The 14,531-nt window shown below is 45.7% G+C and overlaps 2 protein-coding genes across 5 annotated transcripts in view; one reads left to right on the forward strand and one right to left on the reverse strand.

Annotated features, from left to right (window-relative positions):
• The window catches only part of PI4KA (phosphatidylinositol 4-kinase alpha), a 67,796-nt gene extending 60,584 nt beyond the window's left edge, over positions 1–7,212 (reverse strand). For all 3 annotated transcript variants that reach the window (XM_081338976.1, XM_081338975.1, XM_081338977.1), the window contains exons 1-4: positions 7,002–7,212; positions 1,147–1,263; positions 523–616; positions 199–287 (exon numbers count right to left, since the gene is read on the reverse strand). In XM_081338976.1, coding sequence (XP_081195102.1) covers positions 199–287; positions 523–616; positions 1,147–1,263; positions 7,002–7,169 — 468 coding nt within the window. In that variant the 5' untranslated portion in view covers positions 7,170–7,212. The remainder of the gene's footprint in view (positions 1–198; positions 288–522; positions 617–1,146; positions 1,264–7,001) is intronic.
• A 524-nt stretch (positions 7,213–7,736) lies between these two features.
• On the forward strand, positions 7,737–14,496 carry SNAP29 (synaptosome associated protein 29). Of its 2 annotated transcripts, none has more exons than XM_081339075.1 (6): positions 7,737–7,946; positions 9,942–10,298; positions 10,777–10,973; positions 11,812–11,897; positions 12,146–12,250; positions 12,957–14,496. In XM_081339075.1, exons 2-6 carry the CDS (start codon positions 10,077–10,079, stop codon positions 13,115–13,117), a joined length of 771 nt encoding a protein of 256 aa, XP_081195201.1. In that variant the 5' UTR covers positions 7,737–7,946; positions 9,942–10,076; the 3' UTR covers positions 13,118–14,496. The 2 variants fall into 2 exon arrangements, with proteins under 2 accessions (XP_081195201.1, XP_081195202.1); XM_081339076.1 differs by lacking the exon at positions 7,737–7,946 and adding an exon at positions 8,431–8,618.
• Positions 14,497–14,531: the final 35 nt, after the last annotated feature.

Consider the following 14,531-nt stretch of genomic DNA (forward strand, 5'->3'; position numbering starts at 1 on the left):
GTGTGTGTGTGTGCGCGCGCGCGTGCTGTGATGGCCGGAACTTCAAGGACATGTCATAAGTACCACTTGTTCGGTGCCTTCATCGAGAACGGATGCTGAACGAGTGGTCGTTAAGCAAGGTTTGTTTGCATTGTAATCTTTAGAATGGTAGAAAAAAAATAAGCTAACAGTCAATGAGTTGAATTCCACCAGTCTCACCTGTTCTCTTAAGGACGCATCTCTGTAGGCAAAATCAGACAGCAAGGTCACCAAACAGAAGCTGAAGATTTCTGGGACTGGAAGGGTGCCTATAAGTTTGGTAATTGATGGAATAGGATTGCCATTAGCCAGACGAACACACTCCAGGGATCCACTGCTCTAAGCCAGTGCTTCTCACCCATAGTGACTTTAAGAACGGCGGAATTCTGGGAGTTGAAGTCCACATATCTTAAAGTTGCCAAGATTGAGAATCACTGGCCTAAGCCTAAAATCTGGCTAAATTCTCCCCCCACACCCCCCACACCAAAAAGTTTAAAAAGTCACCTCGGCCTTTCCGTGAATTGATTTCTTCAATCCACTGCACTTTGGGAAGGCCTCTCAATAGCCGGAGAAGGTAAGGGATGAGCGAATCTTTGTGCTGGAAGAACAACACATTTTTTTTAAAAAAAAGTCACAGTAACAACAGAATGCATGCAGCAAAGTGTTATTGGGATCCTCTAAGAAGGAGGCCAAGCTCAATGCAAATGCACTTCACAAATGATCAGATTTCAAGCAGGAAATAATCAGCACCGCACGGCTAGTAAGAGAAAGCAGAAAATGGAGAGAAAGGGTTTCACCAAAGAACTAATCAAAACCAACCAATTAAGTCCAGTGTTTCTCACACACAGCATCTTTTAAGATGGGTAGACTTCGAACTCTCAGAATTCTCCAGGCAGCATACAGAATTCTGGGAATGGGAAGTTCTTAAAATTGCCGAGGTTGAGAAACACTTGCTTTAAACAAATTAATACGGCTAAGCGGACACAGTTTAGCAAACCTAAGATATTTGGGTGCTTTAATAGTTTTGGCCCACGAAATCGAGTTTTTGGCCAGTGCTCTGGAGAACCCGAGGAAGGAGGGATTGTAAATCTTTTTTTAAAAAAGTATTTGTGAATAAAGGAAGGCTACCTGCAGGTCGGACTCGATTAGAAAAATCCCCAATGCAATCACAGCATCTCTGCGGCGCTCGTCCAGCTGAAAAATCCCATGGATATCCACGGGACACATGCAAAGTAGTTTTTGGACCTATGGGAGAAAGAAAAGGGAGGATATACAGGTAGTCCTCAACTTATGACCACAACTGAGCCCTATATGAACTCTATATGGCAGTGGCATTTAAGTAGGTTAGGATATATTTATATTTCTTTGTTCTTTTATTGTTCTTAATTCTCCAATATCCTCTGACTACTCAATAGAGATACAGAGATATATCCTAACCCACTTAAATGCCACTGCCACATAGAGTTCATGCAATCTGGTAGGGACCAAAACAAATCCTTCTGTATGACTGAAGTATTCTTAACCAGCTTGCCTACTGAACAGTCATAAAAAACAACATATGTAGAGAACACATCATAATAATCAGCAAAAAAAATGAAACTCGTAAACACAGGCACCAAAGCCACATCGTTACAGATGTTATAGAAAAAATAAAATGTACAGAGAGCTGTCACTAGAAAAGCCACAGCGGTGAATAAGTTCTCAAATGAAAACCTGAACTGTACGTTAGATTATATAATCAACAGAAAGACAGATGAACGAGAATCAGTTGCAGATAACTTGGTGCAGAAAAATTCTAGAGACATCTGTGATTGTATATGTGGAAGAACACAAAACAGGCTACAATAAATTGGGATGGGATTGGCCAGTGAACACTCAGCTCCATCCAGTCGGCCTGACTCTATCCCAAATTAAGAGATTACAGGGTTGTAAAAAGGGAATTTATTATATTCATGTATTCCATTTTGCCCTCTTCTGCTCTCTGCAGTTAACTTTAGCAAATGTTTTTGAAATCTGGCAAAAGTTTATTTTTACTGCATGCCTTTAGCAGTTACAACTTTACAACCTTACAAGAACACAATCAGTCTATGGGGGAAAAGAAAAGAAACATTGAATACATTTTTACCAAAACAATCAGCAGCCAAAAAGTTTAGAAAGAATCTCTCAAAGCTGGCAATTTTAAATTAGAATAGAATCTTTTCAAAGCTGGCAATTTTAAATTAGAATAGAATAGAATAGAATAGAATAGAATAGAATAGAATAGAATAGAATAGAATAACTTTGTCACTTTGAATGTACATTAATCAGCATACATCAAAATGAAATTTCGTTGCATGCAGTTCTTAAAGGGTCACCACCACCGATATACACTACATAAATATGCCAATATGCATATACCCACATATTTTATATGACAAAGAGAAACAAGTGTCTAGTTCGGGTTATATATACATGTACATTGTGTGGATTTCAAATTGCAGAATTGCTGGTTGGGGAATTCTGGGAGTTGAAGTCCACACATCCTAAACCTGTCAAGTTTTTTTTAAAAAACCCTGCTCTAAACTAAAAAACAATGATCCTGTGCTTAATTATTTAAATTTCCACCATAATGTAAGAGGCTTACTCCCAAACAGCACATTCAACACAGGCCAACTCAGACATATAAATCTGATTAATGCGAGCTATGCCTACCTTGGGTAATAAGAAAAAATCACCAGAATGCAAACAAGCAATTGCTGACTGTACTGTATTGACTGACAGCAAAAAAGGATGTCTACCAAATTAAAAACAAAAACTTGGAAGCAACCGAACCTCTTGAGAACAACCCTTATATATTGCTGCAGAGACCAAAAGATATTACAACAGCCCCCTTTACAAGTAATAATATTAAGCAATGTTACTTGTAGCAATGTTAAGCAATTAAGCAATGTTACTTAAATGTGTGTTATGTATGTGTACACTTTGAGAGCAAGCAACTAAATTTCATTTTTAATGTGTGCCATTGTGCCCACGGGGAAAAATGAGAATATTTATTTATTTATTTATTTATTTATTTATTTATTAGTTTTTATAAACCGCCCTTCTCCCGAGGGACTCGGGGCGGTGTACAGAGGAAGGAAGGTATACAGATCGAACAATAAAAATAATAAGAAACACTAATGAACACAAACTGGGACCCCAATTAACGCTATCATGCCAGGCCAGCCTGCTGAAACAGGAAAGTTTTTAAGTCGCGACGGAAGGTACGGAGGTCAGGGGCCATCCGGATTTCTGTTGGTAAGGTGTTCCAGAGGGCTGGCGCACCCACTGAGAATGCCCTCCCCCTGGGGGCCACCAGCCGACATTCCTTGAGCGGTGGCACCCTGAGGAGGCCCTCTCTGTGGGAGCGCACAGGACGGTGGGGTGCTGACATCGGCAGAAGGTGCTCCCGAAGGTAGTCCGGACCCATGCCATGTAGGGCTTTGTAAGTCATCGTTAGCACCTTGAACTTCACACGGAAGGCAGCCGGAAGCCAGTGCAGCGCACGGAGGAGAGGTGTGATATGGGAGTATCGGGAGGCTCCCAAGAGTGTCCGTGCCGCCGCACTTTGCACCAGTTGAAGCTTCCGAGTGGATCTCAAGGGCAGCCCCATGTAGAGAGCGTTACAATAGTCTAGGCGAGATGTCACAAGGGCATGGGTGACTGTACGTAAGGAATCCAGGTCCAGATAAGGCCGTAGTTGGCGAATTAGTCGAACCCGGGAGAAGGCCCCCTTGGTCACAGCTCCAATGTGGTCTTCCAGGGAGAGCTGCGAGTCTAGGAGGACACCCAGGTTGCGGGCCCTATCAACAGGGGGAAGTAACTTGTCCCCAATGTTAAGCAGTGGGACGTTCTGAATCTCCTGGTTTCCCGGTACATACAGCCATTCAGTCTTGTCCGGGTTCAGTTGAAGCCTGTTTCTCCCCATCCATTCCCGGACCGCTTTCAGGCAGCGGGACATCACGTCTAGGGCATCACTGATATTGTTTGGAGTTGAGATAAAAAGCTGGGTGTCATCAGCATACTGATGGTACCCTACTCCAAAACTGCGAATGATCTCACCCAGCGGTTTCATGTAGATGTTGAACAGGAGAGGCGAGAGGACCGACCCCTGAGGGACTCCGCAAGCGAGAGGCCTCGGGGTCGACCTCTGTCCCCCTGTCAGCACCGACTGCGAGCGACCCTGGAGAAAGGAGGAGAACCAACGCAGAACCGTGCCTCCCACTCCCAGTCCCCTGAGGCGTCGCAGCAAGATACCATGGTCGATGGTATCGAAAGCCGCCGAGAGGTCTAATAAGACTAGGACAGAGGAATGGCCCCTGTCCCGGGCTCTCCAGAGATCATTCATCAGAGCGACCAATGCCGTCTCCGTGCTGTAGCCCGGCCTGAAACCCGATTGGTACGGGTCTAGATAAACCGCTTCATCCAGGATCTGAGGAAGTTGGTGCGCCACCACGCTCTCAACAACCTTCGCAAGGAAGCGAAGATTGGAGACTGGACGAAAGTTATTCAAAGAGGATGGGTCCAAGGTGGGCTTCTTGAGGAGAGGTCTCACCACCGCCTCCTTCAAGGCGGTGGGGAAGTGACCCTCACTCAGAGAAGCAGAGATGACCGCTAGGAACCAGCCTCGTGTCGCCTCTCGAGCTGCATAGGCCAGCCAGGAAGGGCACGGGTCCAGTAAGCATGTGGAGGAGCTTAACCTTCTCATAATCCTGTCCACTTCCTTAGGAGTTACAGGATCAAATTCTTCCCAGATGACGTCGACAAGACTGTCCATGTCTTGTTCTTCCATCTCAGCCCAGTTGGAGTCCAGACCAGTTCGAATCCGAGCGATTTTATCCAGCAGATATTGACCAAATTCCTCGGCTCGACCCTGCAAGGGTTCCTCCCTCACCTCTTGGTTTAATAGGGAGCGAGTCACCCTGAACAAGGCAGCTGGGCGATTATCTGCGGACGCGATGAGGGTGGAAAAGTAGTTGGATTTTGCCACCCTTATCGCAGCGAGATAAGACCTGGTGAGGATTCTTAGTCGCAATCGGTCGGATTCGGATCGACTGGACCTCCAACGGCTCTCTAGGCCCCGTCTCCGACGCTTCATCTCCCGGAGCTCCTCGGTGAACCATGGGGCTCGCTGGGATCTGCGCCGGGTCAGAGGCCGCAAGGGTACAACTCGGTCCAGAGCCTCCGTGGCTGCCTTTTCCCAGGCTTCCACTAAGGCTTCCGCCGAGCTGTGAGCAGGGGGTGCATGCGAGTCCCTAAGCGCTGCCTGGAACTTATCAGGGTCCATTAGGCGCCTAGGGCGGTACCATCTGACTGGCACCGTGCACCCACGGTGGGGGGTGGCAAGGGGGAAGTCTAGCCGCAGGAGGTGGTGATCGGTCCATGACAGGGGCGTAACAGTTGTGGCACCCCCACCGACATCATCACGCCACCGTCCAGACAAGAACACCAAGTCTGGGTTGTGGCCTCTCTCATGAGTCGGCCCAGAAATTATTTGCAACAGGTCCATGGCCGTCATGGAAGCCATGAACTCCCGAGCCAGTTCGGACGATCCTCCCAGGGACGGTAGATTAAAGTCGCCCAAGACCATGAGTCTTGGGAATTCAACCACCAACTCTGAGAGGACATCGAGTAGCTCGGGTAGGGCCGCCGCTGCACGATTAGGTGGTAGGTACGCCAGCAGCAGACCCAGCTGCGCCCCTGGGCCGAATCTCAGTAGGAGAGACTCACACCCGACCATCTGAGGGACGGTGGTCTCTCGCGGGCTAAGGGATTCCCTGATGATAACTGCCACTCCCCCGCCCCTCCCATGAGCCCGGGGCTGGTGCAGTACCTGGAAACCTGGCGGGCAGAGGTCAACCAGAGGAACACCCCCCTCTGGGCCCAGCCAGGTTTCCGTGATGCAGGCCAGGTCCGCATGCTCACTCTCCAATAGGTCACGAATGAGGTGAGCTTTGTTGGCTGCGGACCTTGCATTCAGGTAGACCAGCCTCAGCATGGGAGGGTGCGCACCTTTGCTCCCGGGTCCTCCGGGGGAGAACAGAGGGTCGGAGCGTCTCACCGCCTTTATCTATCTATCATCTACCTCTATATCATCTATTTATCATCTACCTATCTATCTACCTTTCTATCTACCAACCTACCGACCTATCTATCTATCAATCAATTATCTAGGATCTCTATCCATATGTTGTATATAGTATGTTTTATGTGTGTTATGTATGTGTACACTTTGAGAGCAAGCAACTAAATTTCATTTTTAAACTGTGCCATTGTGCCCACAGGAAAAAATGAGAAGGTTATCTATCTATCTATCTATCTATCTATCCATCTATCCATCCATCTATCTATCTCTATATCTATTTATCACCTACCTCTATATCTATTTATCTATCTATCATCTAGGTCTATCCACATGTTGTATACAGTATGTTTTATAACGTGTGTTATGTATGTGTACACTTTGAGAGCAAGCAACTAAATTTCATTTTTAAACTGTGCCATTGTGCCCACAGGAAAAAATGAGAAGGCTATCTCTCTCTCTCTCTCTCTCTCTCTCTCTCTCTCTCTCTCTCTCTCTCTCCATCCATCTATCTATCTATCTATCTCTATATCTATTTATCACCTACCTCTATATCTATTTATCTATCTATCATCTAGGTCTATCCACATGTTGTATACAGTATGTTTTCTAACGTGTGTTATGTATGTGTACACTTTGAGAGCAAGCAACTATATTTCATTTTTAAACTGTGCCATTGTGCCCACGGGGGGGGGGGAAATAAAGGTTGTCTAAATCTAAAAATACAAACCTATTTGCTTTATAACAACATACTATTTATGTTTATAACAATGATATATTTATAATTACTATAAGCAATCAGGACACCGCTGGAAACATTTCTAATTGCACAGAGAGCGCCTGTCAGGCCTGGAGAACTCCCCCCCCCACCGCCCGGCGGCACCTTTTCGAGCGGGGCGGGTCTCTGGACGGCCAGCGAGCGGGCGAGCGACAGCACCGTGTTGAAGTAGAAGCCCCGCGACGAGGCCCGGCTGCCCTGTCTCTCCAAGCGCGTCGCGGTGACGGCCGCCGCGGTGGCAGCCGCCGCGGTGGCCACGGCCAGCGCCGACATCTTGAAGGGCCAGAAGCGGCGAGCGAAGCCGCCTCAGGCTGTCAGGGCCGGGCCACGCCCCTCACGCAGGACGCGCCGCGCACGCTCGGCACGCCCTCTTCCCCTTTTCTCGCGAGAGCTGCCCGGAGAGCTCGGAACGCAGGCTGTTCCGCGCACGCTCTTCCCGCAGGACACGCCCTCTTCCCCTTCGGGCTCTTCTCGGGAGAGATTGGAACACAGGGATTGGTTCCGCCCAGGCGCGCCCATTTTCATCCTTTCCCCCCCCCCGACCCCGCGCTGTAGCTCCACCCCCTGATTACGGGATGGTTCGACCCGGCGACAGAAAGAGCGGCCAAGCGCCGACATCTTGGAAGGGGAGAAGCGGCGAGCGAAGCCGACTCAGGCTGCCAGGGCCGGGCCACGCCCCTCACGCAGGACGCGCCGTTCTCTTCTCGCAGGACACGCCCTCTTCCCCTTCGGGAGCAGCGGCGTTCTCGCGAGAGTTTGGAACAGATGGGCTGGTCCCAGGCGCGCCCATTTTCATTGCCCCCTCCTCCGCTCTAGCTCCACCCCCCCCGATCACGGGATGGTTCGACCCGGCGACGGCAACCGCGGCCTCCTTCGTGACCGGAAGTGAGGCAGCGGCCGGACAACCGCGGGTGGTGCCTGTGGGAGACTTCTGATCCGGTCGGTAAATCGCCGCCTGGTCTTCGGAAGGGCTCCAGGCAGCGCCGTGGCCTTCCTCAGGGCCTGCCTTTCCCCCTTTGGCGCTTTAGGGTTCCACAACACCCCTGCGAGGTAGGCCGGGCTGAGAGAAAGGGCGGCTGAGGTGGCGTCGCCCTTGCTTATCCTCCCAAATCCTCCTTTTTTTAAAAAAAAAATAAGACATTCTATCAAATGTATAGAGTTTCTTTCTTTGGCCCTTCTTGCGGGGGGGGGGAGTCTCCTCTGAGCGGAGGCCCACAACGACCCCGTGAGGTAGGCTGGGCTGAGATGGATGGCCTCGAGATCCCCTCCTCCGTGGGTTTCCTGACAACGAATGAAGGTTGAATGCGGGGGGGGGGTGTCCTAGTTTAATTAACCCATTAATGATTAGTCTTCCCCAATTGAGTGATTTCCAAATACGGGGCTAATCCCAATCAAAATGTAAATATATATCTATATCTATATATCTATATATATATGTATCTATATATCTATATCTATCTATCTAATCTAACTAATCTATATATATAAATATAGATATATAGATATAGATTATATAGATAGATAGATAGATAGATATAGATATATATATAAAAATCATTTGAAAAACTTCAAAACTCAACTTGTTAAAACGTGAAACATTGAGAATCTATAGAGATCTCTGATCCAAACTGGGAAAGGGTATGAAAGCCGGATTAAGCACTTTGACTCGATAAAAATCCGAAGGAGATAAAACAAGATATATTCCTGAAACGCTGCTGGAAGGTACCGTGCACTTCCTTAAATTATTTGGAAATCGTTGATGAAATAGTTTGTGGCTTCCTCTGTCAATACGTGCTCATGTCTTTGTCAATTTGGTGTCTTGCCACAGGCGTTTAGTAGATTGTGGGAAGCTACCTGAAATAGTAAATGTGTAATGCTGATAATTTTGCAAAACAGGGTGTTTTTTTTCATGAGAAAAGAGCCTCCTTTAAACCCTGCAAGTGTGGCTCTGTCAAGGTGCTCTGATAATAGTTTACTTGTGTGTTTACCTTGTGCTGTTTTCAGTAGAGAAAATGTCACATTTTGAACAGCAAACCTTTCTTCCACACTGGGACTGAAAGCTGTGTATATACTGTAATAAAATTTCAAGCAGAGATCTGAAATGAGTTGCCCAGTGACTAAATTGTTCATAGGTTGTTGTTTTTTTATTGTGTTGTGTGGTTTTTTTTTTCTTTCTATTTTAGATGCCAATCTATTGACTTAAGATATTCTGGGTCTTGACTCATTCAATTAGACGCAAATAATTATTTGACTGCCTAGAACAGAATGTCTTGGGCCTTTCTTAAGAATGGCATTAGATTTGCCTTTTTCCCATTTTCAACATGGCTTCAGTTGCACTAGCTGTTGAAAACTGCCCACAAAGCATTTTCAACATGACTGGAAAGATGAATGGTCTGTTATAGAGAACAACAGGACATGTAACTTCCTGAAACTGACTGGGTTTTTTTTTCATAACCAGATAACTGATTTCTCTTTGGAGAAATTAGAAGATAGATGGAACATAACTACGCTATGCCAGTTCCTTGTAGTGAGAGGAGAACTCTTAGTTGTTTGCTGGAAGTTTTCACAAACGTGTGCATTCAAGCAATTTGATGCTCTATTTACATTTATCAGATTTCTATACCGCCCAACTCACCTCAGTGACACTGGACGGTTTACAGGTAGTCCTCAACCCACGACTGCAAGTGAGCCCAACGTTTCTGTGGCGAAGCAAGACGGTGGTTAAATGAACTTTGTCCCACTTTGTGACTTTTCTTGGCCACAGTCGTTAAGCAAATCACTGCGGTCATTAAGTCAATCCGGCTTCCCCTATTGACCTTGCTTGTCAGAAGCCTGTTAGGTTGCAAATGGGGATCCCCTGATTCTGGGATGCTGCAGCCCAAATTTTGATCATGTGACCGTGGGAATGTTGCAGTGGTCATGAGTCACTTTTTTTTCAGTGCTGTTGTAACTTTGAACACTCCCTAAATGAATGGTGGCAATTTGAGGACTATTTGTACGGCCAAATGTAAATATGTTTCATGATGGAAATCGTTTCTCTTGCAGGGTTTGGCTTTTCAGTACATAGCCGCTGATCCTTTTGCATGAAGGGCTCAATCTTCGTCTGAACAACGTCGGCTTGATTCTGTCCTAGTCAACCTGCATTGTAAATAGAAGTGATCTGAACTCGGAGCTGCAGCTATGTCGACTTTCCCCAAAAGCTGCAATCCTTTTGATGAGGACGAGGACGACTTCAAGCCGGTCAAGTGGAATGAAGGGGACGAACCTCCAAGAGAAGGTCCAGACAGACAGAGATATTTACAACAGGAAGTCATGAGGCTCTCCAAATCGACTCTCGACAGCACCAACAACTCACTGTCCCTCATTTATGAGTCTGAACATGTGGGGGTCGCCGCATCGGAGGTAAACAAGAATCTCGAACGCCCATTTTTCAGGGTTTGCATGCTAGGTAAGTTAGGCTAAACAAGGTAATATCGGAGTACCGATGTTGCCCATTTAGCTAATGAAATACCTGCAAGAAAGCAAGTTGAGACAACACCCAGGATTCCAGAGTCTTCCTCCTCCTCTTCCTCCTTACTCCTTCTCTACCCCACAAACCCCACTCCCTTTTAGCACTAATGATATTACCTAGTTGGGTCATGAAACGTCTACAAGAAAACCACCCAACTCAGAAAGTACCAAGGACCCCATACGGTTCAACAATCCCGAGCTGCAAATACTATTGGGAATAATTATATTTCCTGTTGCCACTGCTTCAGCTTAACAAACAGAAAGCCACGGTCCCTTTGGCATAAAACGTGTTTTGTTGCGGAATCGGCATCCCTTTTGCCAACTGTTTTGTTTGTTTGTTTGTTTGAAACTCCACGCTGCTTTTTGGCAGGAGCTTGTGCGGCAAGGGGAAGCCCTGAGGCGTTCCGAACGCATGGTGGATAAGATGGATCAGGATTTAAAGACGAGTCAGAAACACATCAACAGCATTAAGAGTGTCTTTGGGGGCCTCGTCAGTTACTTCAAAGCCAAGCCGCAAGAAATCAAGCCGGAGCAGAACGGAGCCCCTCAGTATCAAGGAAGCGACAGGTAGATAATTGAGATTTCCTTCTAAGGATGCAGGAAGTGGGTAGGCATCCGCGTTCGCCCACGCCCAGGTGACATTTGGCTTGAATTTATTATTAGATATTTTTTTTATCCCACCTTTATTACTTGGTAACTTAAGATGGCAAACGTAATCTCCTTCCTCTTTTTCCCGCAACAATAACCCTGCGAGGTTGGTTGGGCCTGAGAGAGAACGACTGGCTCAAAGTCAGCCAGCCAGTTTTCATGCCTAAAGCGGGATAGAAATCACAGTCTCGAGTCTCCTCGTGATTGGCCCAAAGTTACCCAGTTAAGTTACATGCTTAAAATGGGACTAGAACTCCCAGTCTTCTGGCAATTGGCCGAAAGTTGCCTAGTTGGCTTTCGTGCCTGAGGCACGCCTACTTTCCTCTCCTGGTTTCTAGGCCAGCACCTTAACCACGACTTGTCAGACTTACGTCCGGGATCTTTCTTTTTGAGGGGGTGAGAAAATAAAAACTGTGTGCAGGCTTTCCAATAACTGTCGGTGGGTTTGTGGTTTAACCCAAGAGGATGTTGTCAGCCCGAGCGGCTGCTTTATCTGTAACCACAGTAAATAAAACGTTTAATAATGAAATACAACGGAAAGGAAAAAAAATTCTCTCTCTCTCTAATGCAGCGTTTCTCAACCTTGGCAACTTTAAAGATATGTGGACTCCAACTCCGGGAATTCCTCAGCCAGCTTAAAGTCCATACATCTTAAAAGTTGCCAAGGTTGAGAAACCACGATAATTCAAAGTCTGTTTATGTTTGGAAGCAAGCGGAGCTGTAAATGTGGGAAATTCCCTTTTCTTCCTCTGCCTAGATTAAAAGAAGCCTTATCTGTCAGTAAAGAACAGGAGTCCAAGTACCAGGAGACTCATCCAAATTTACGGAAGCTGGATAACTCAGGTTTGCCTGACCTTGTTTGGTTGGTTATCTGCATTTTGTAGAACTGGATAAATGTCAGCCTTATTTTGGGCAGCCGAGCTGCATGTACAGACAGACCTGTTGTGTTTATTAGTCAGAAAATAATCCTGGTTAATTTGGAGGGGAATGCATGCTAATCTCATATGAGATAGGCCCTTGAATGTGATTTAGTTTTGGTAAAAGATGCCCTTGAACCTCAAGCTGGGTGTCATTTTGTTCTCTCTTTCCAGACTTTTGTTCCAGTGGAGCTAGTTCAGACAACCCATCCCAGCCTGATCATTATCCCAGGAACCAGCATCTCCGCACTTACCATCAGAAGATTGATAGCAACCTAGGTGAGTCACGCTAGCCCACATTTCCCAGTGTTAATCCTAGTTGCTTATAGGTAGTACTCGTCTCAGGATCACAGTTGAGCCCCGAGTTTCTGTTGTTAAGCGAGACATTTGTTAAGTGAGTTTTCACCTGTTTTATGATCTTTCTTGCCCCAATGGTTAAATGAATCACACTGCAGTTGTTAAGTGAATCTGGATTCCCCCGTTGATTTTGCTGGTCAGAAGGTCGCAAAAGGGGATCATGTGACCCCCCCCGGGGACGCTGCGACAGTCATAAATACGAGTCAGTTGCCAAGTGTCTGAATTTTGATCACGTGATCACTGTTGTAACTTCGAAAGGTCCACTAAAGAACTGTTGCAAGTTGAGGACTACCTGCGTTAAGCCTTGTAGATTTCTGAGCATCTTCCTTTAAGAAAAAAATAATCCTGGCAAAGGAGAAATGATGTTATTTAGGAAAATAAAGTTAACACCGTGCACAAACCATGGTTAATTTTAATCATGTTTGTTGAGCAAGCCACAGTGACCTGACTCGCAATGCAATGGTTCATCCTGCTGGCCTGTGCCAGATTCTCGATGTGCCTTTTGATTTAATCGAGGGAATTTCATGAATGGTCTCGGATACCTCACAACAACCACGTTGCATGTTTGTCTACCTATTGTGTTGCTAATGTTATGCTTTTGTGTGTGTGTGGGGGGGTGTCTTTGCAGATGACATGTCCACCGGGCTGGGCCGACTGAAAAATCTGGCTCTTGGCTTGCAAACTGAAATCGACGAGCAGGATGACATTCTAGTTCGCCTGACCCAGAAAGTGGATACCTTGGATGTCAACATCAAAAGCACAGACAAGCGAATCAAGGATGAGCTTTAAGGAATCCTGGGGGGTGTCTCTCACCTCTGCTTATAAACTAAATATATTTCATGCAGCTGGGCCTTTTCTTGCCCAACTGCATTGGGAAAGCGCTAGAGAAAAGAGGTTGATAGTCCATCTTGCCGTGTGATTAAAATTGGGAATAGCCTTAAATGCAATCTTGAGAAATTTAAGCTACTTTCTTTCATGTATATTCATAAAAGCACTCTGAAGCGTTGTCTTCTGGAACTTCTGATTTTGGAGGAAACATCTCAATTCTGGACAAGGATTGGAAACGACAATTAAACCTCGCTTTTCAGTACTCCTTTTGCCTTAATTGTAGCAGGTATGTGCGTTGCCTACTTCGCTTACTGCTCATATATACCTTTTTTTATAAAAGGCTAGCTGCATATAGTTGAAAAAACATATAAGAGGAAGGTTGCCCTATATTTCAGAGCTGGGTTGTGTCGAGATGTTTTTGGTTCATATGATGAAAACTTCACCCTGACCCCAAACTTAAGCTACACCAATAAAGCAGTCGTTGTCAAGTCTGTGTTTATTGCAAAGACTAGAGCAAGTTAAAAAAGCTTAAGGAATATCCAGTGAAAAATTCTAGAATAAAATAATAATTCTATATTAAAATCACAATCTGACATCCAGTCTAGAATTTTTCACTGGATGTTCCTTGAATGTTTTTAACTTGCTCTAGTCTTTGCGGTAAACCTTGACTGGACTTGAAGGAGTCATTAAGGGGTTATTCTTCGAAGCCCTTGACTGCTTGATTTGTGCCTGCACAATTAAGCCTAGACTCAAGATTCAGAGGAAGGCATTTATCCAAGATTTAAAGCTTCACGACAGCGTTTTGGGTTGGAATGCTTCAATACAAAATACTGCCTTTGTGGTTTTCTCTAAGCAAGACTTCTCTGCTGTGCAGCAGCCTCGATGACTTAAGATCTTGTTTGAGTCTGTTACTGCTACAGGTCTATTTTAAAAATAATATTAGAGGAAGAAATTAGATGGGGAAGGCACTCTAAATTTCCGCTCAACTGGTTCCAGTCGACGCCTTTCAACATGGTTAAATTTCACCCGTGAGATCCATTTTGTGCTTCTGTGCCCTGGTTAGCTTGGGATTGATTGATTTGTGGCGTAAGTATCATACGGCTTTGTTCCCTGACGAAAGAAAGATCCATTTCTGAAAATAGTCTTTGTCCATCTGGTTGACATTTTGTTCCCGCAGTGTAACTTCTCTTTTGGGGTGTGTGTGTGTGTAAACATCTTAAGTGCTACATCATTTGTGTATACTTGATAGAAAAGTACCAATTTTCTTGTGAGCGTCTTCAGTAAATCACAGCAACGAGGAATTTTGGAAATAGCATTTATTAAAACAATTGTTTCCCTCATGTGTTGCTATTTATTAGATACCAGCTGGAATCTT

The sequence above is a fragment of the Vipera berus genome, assembly GCF_964194415.1.
Source record: "Vipera berus genome assembly, chromosome: 14".
NCBI lineage: Eukaryota > Metazoa > Chordata > Lepidosauria > Squamata > Viperidae > Vipera > Vipera berus.

Coding starts and splice junctions, on each gene's coding strand:
- SNAP29 (XM_081339075.1), top strand. CDS start 10,077: ATGTCGACTTTCCCCAAAAGCTGCAATCCTTTTGATGAGGACGAGGAC. Junction 11,898..12,145: donor ACGGAAGCTGGATAACTCAG/GTTTGCCTGACC, acceptor CTCTCTTTCCAG/ACTTTTGTTCCAGTGGAGCT. Junction 12,251..12,956: donor GAAGATTGATAGCAACCTAG/GTGAGTCACGCT, acceptor GTGTCTTTGCAG/ATGACATGTCCACCGGGCTG.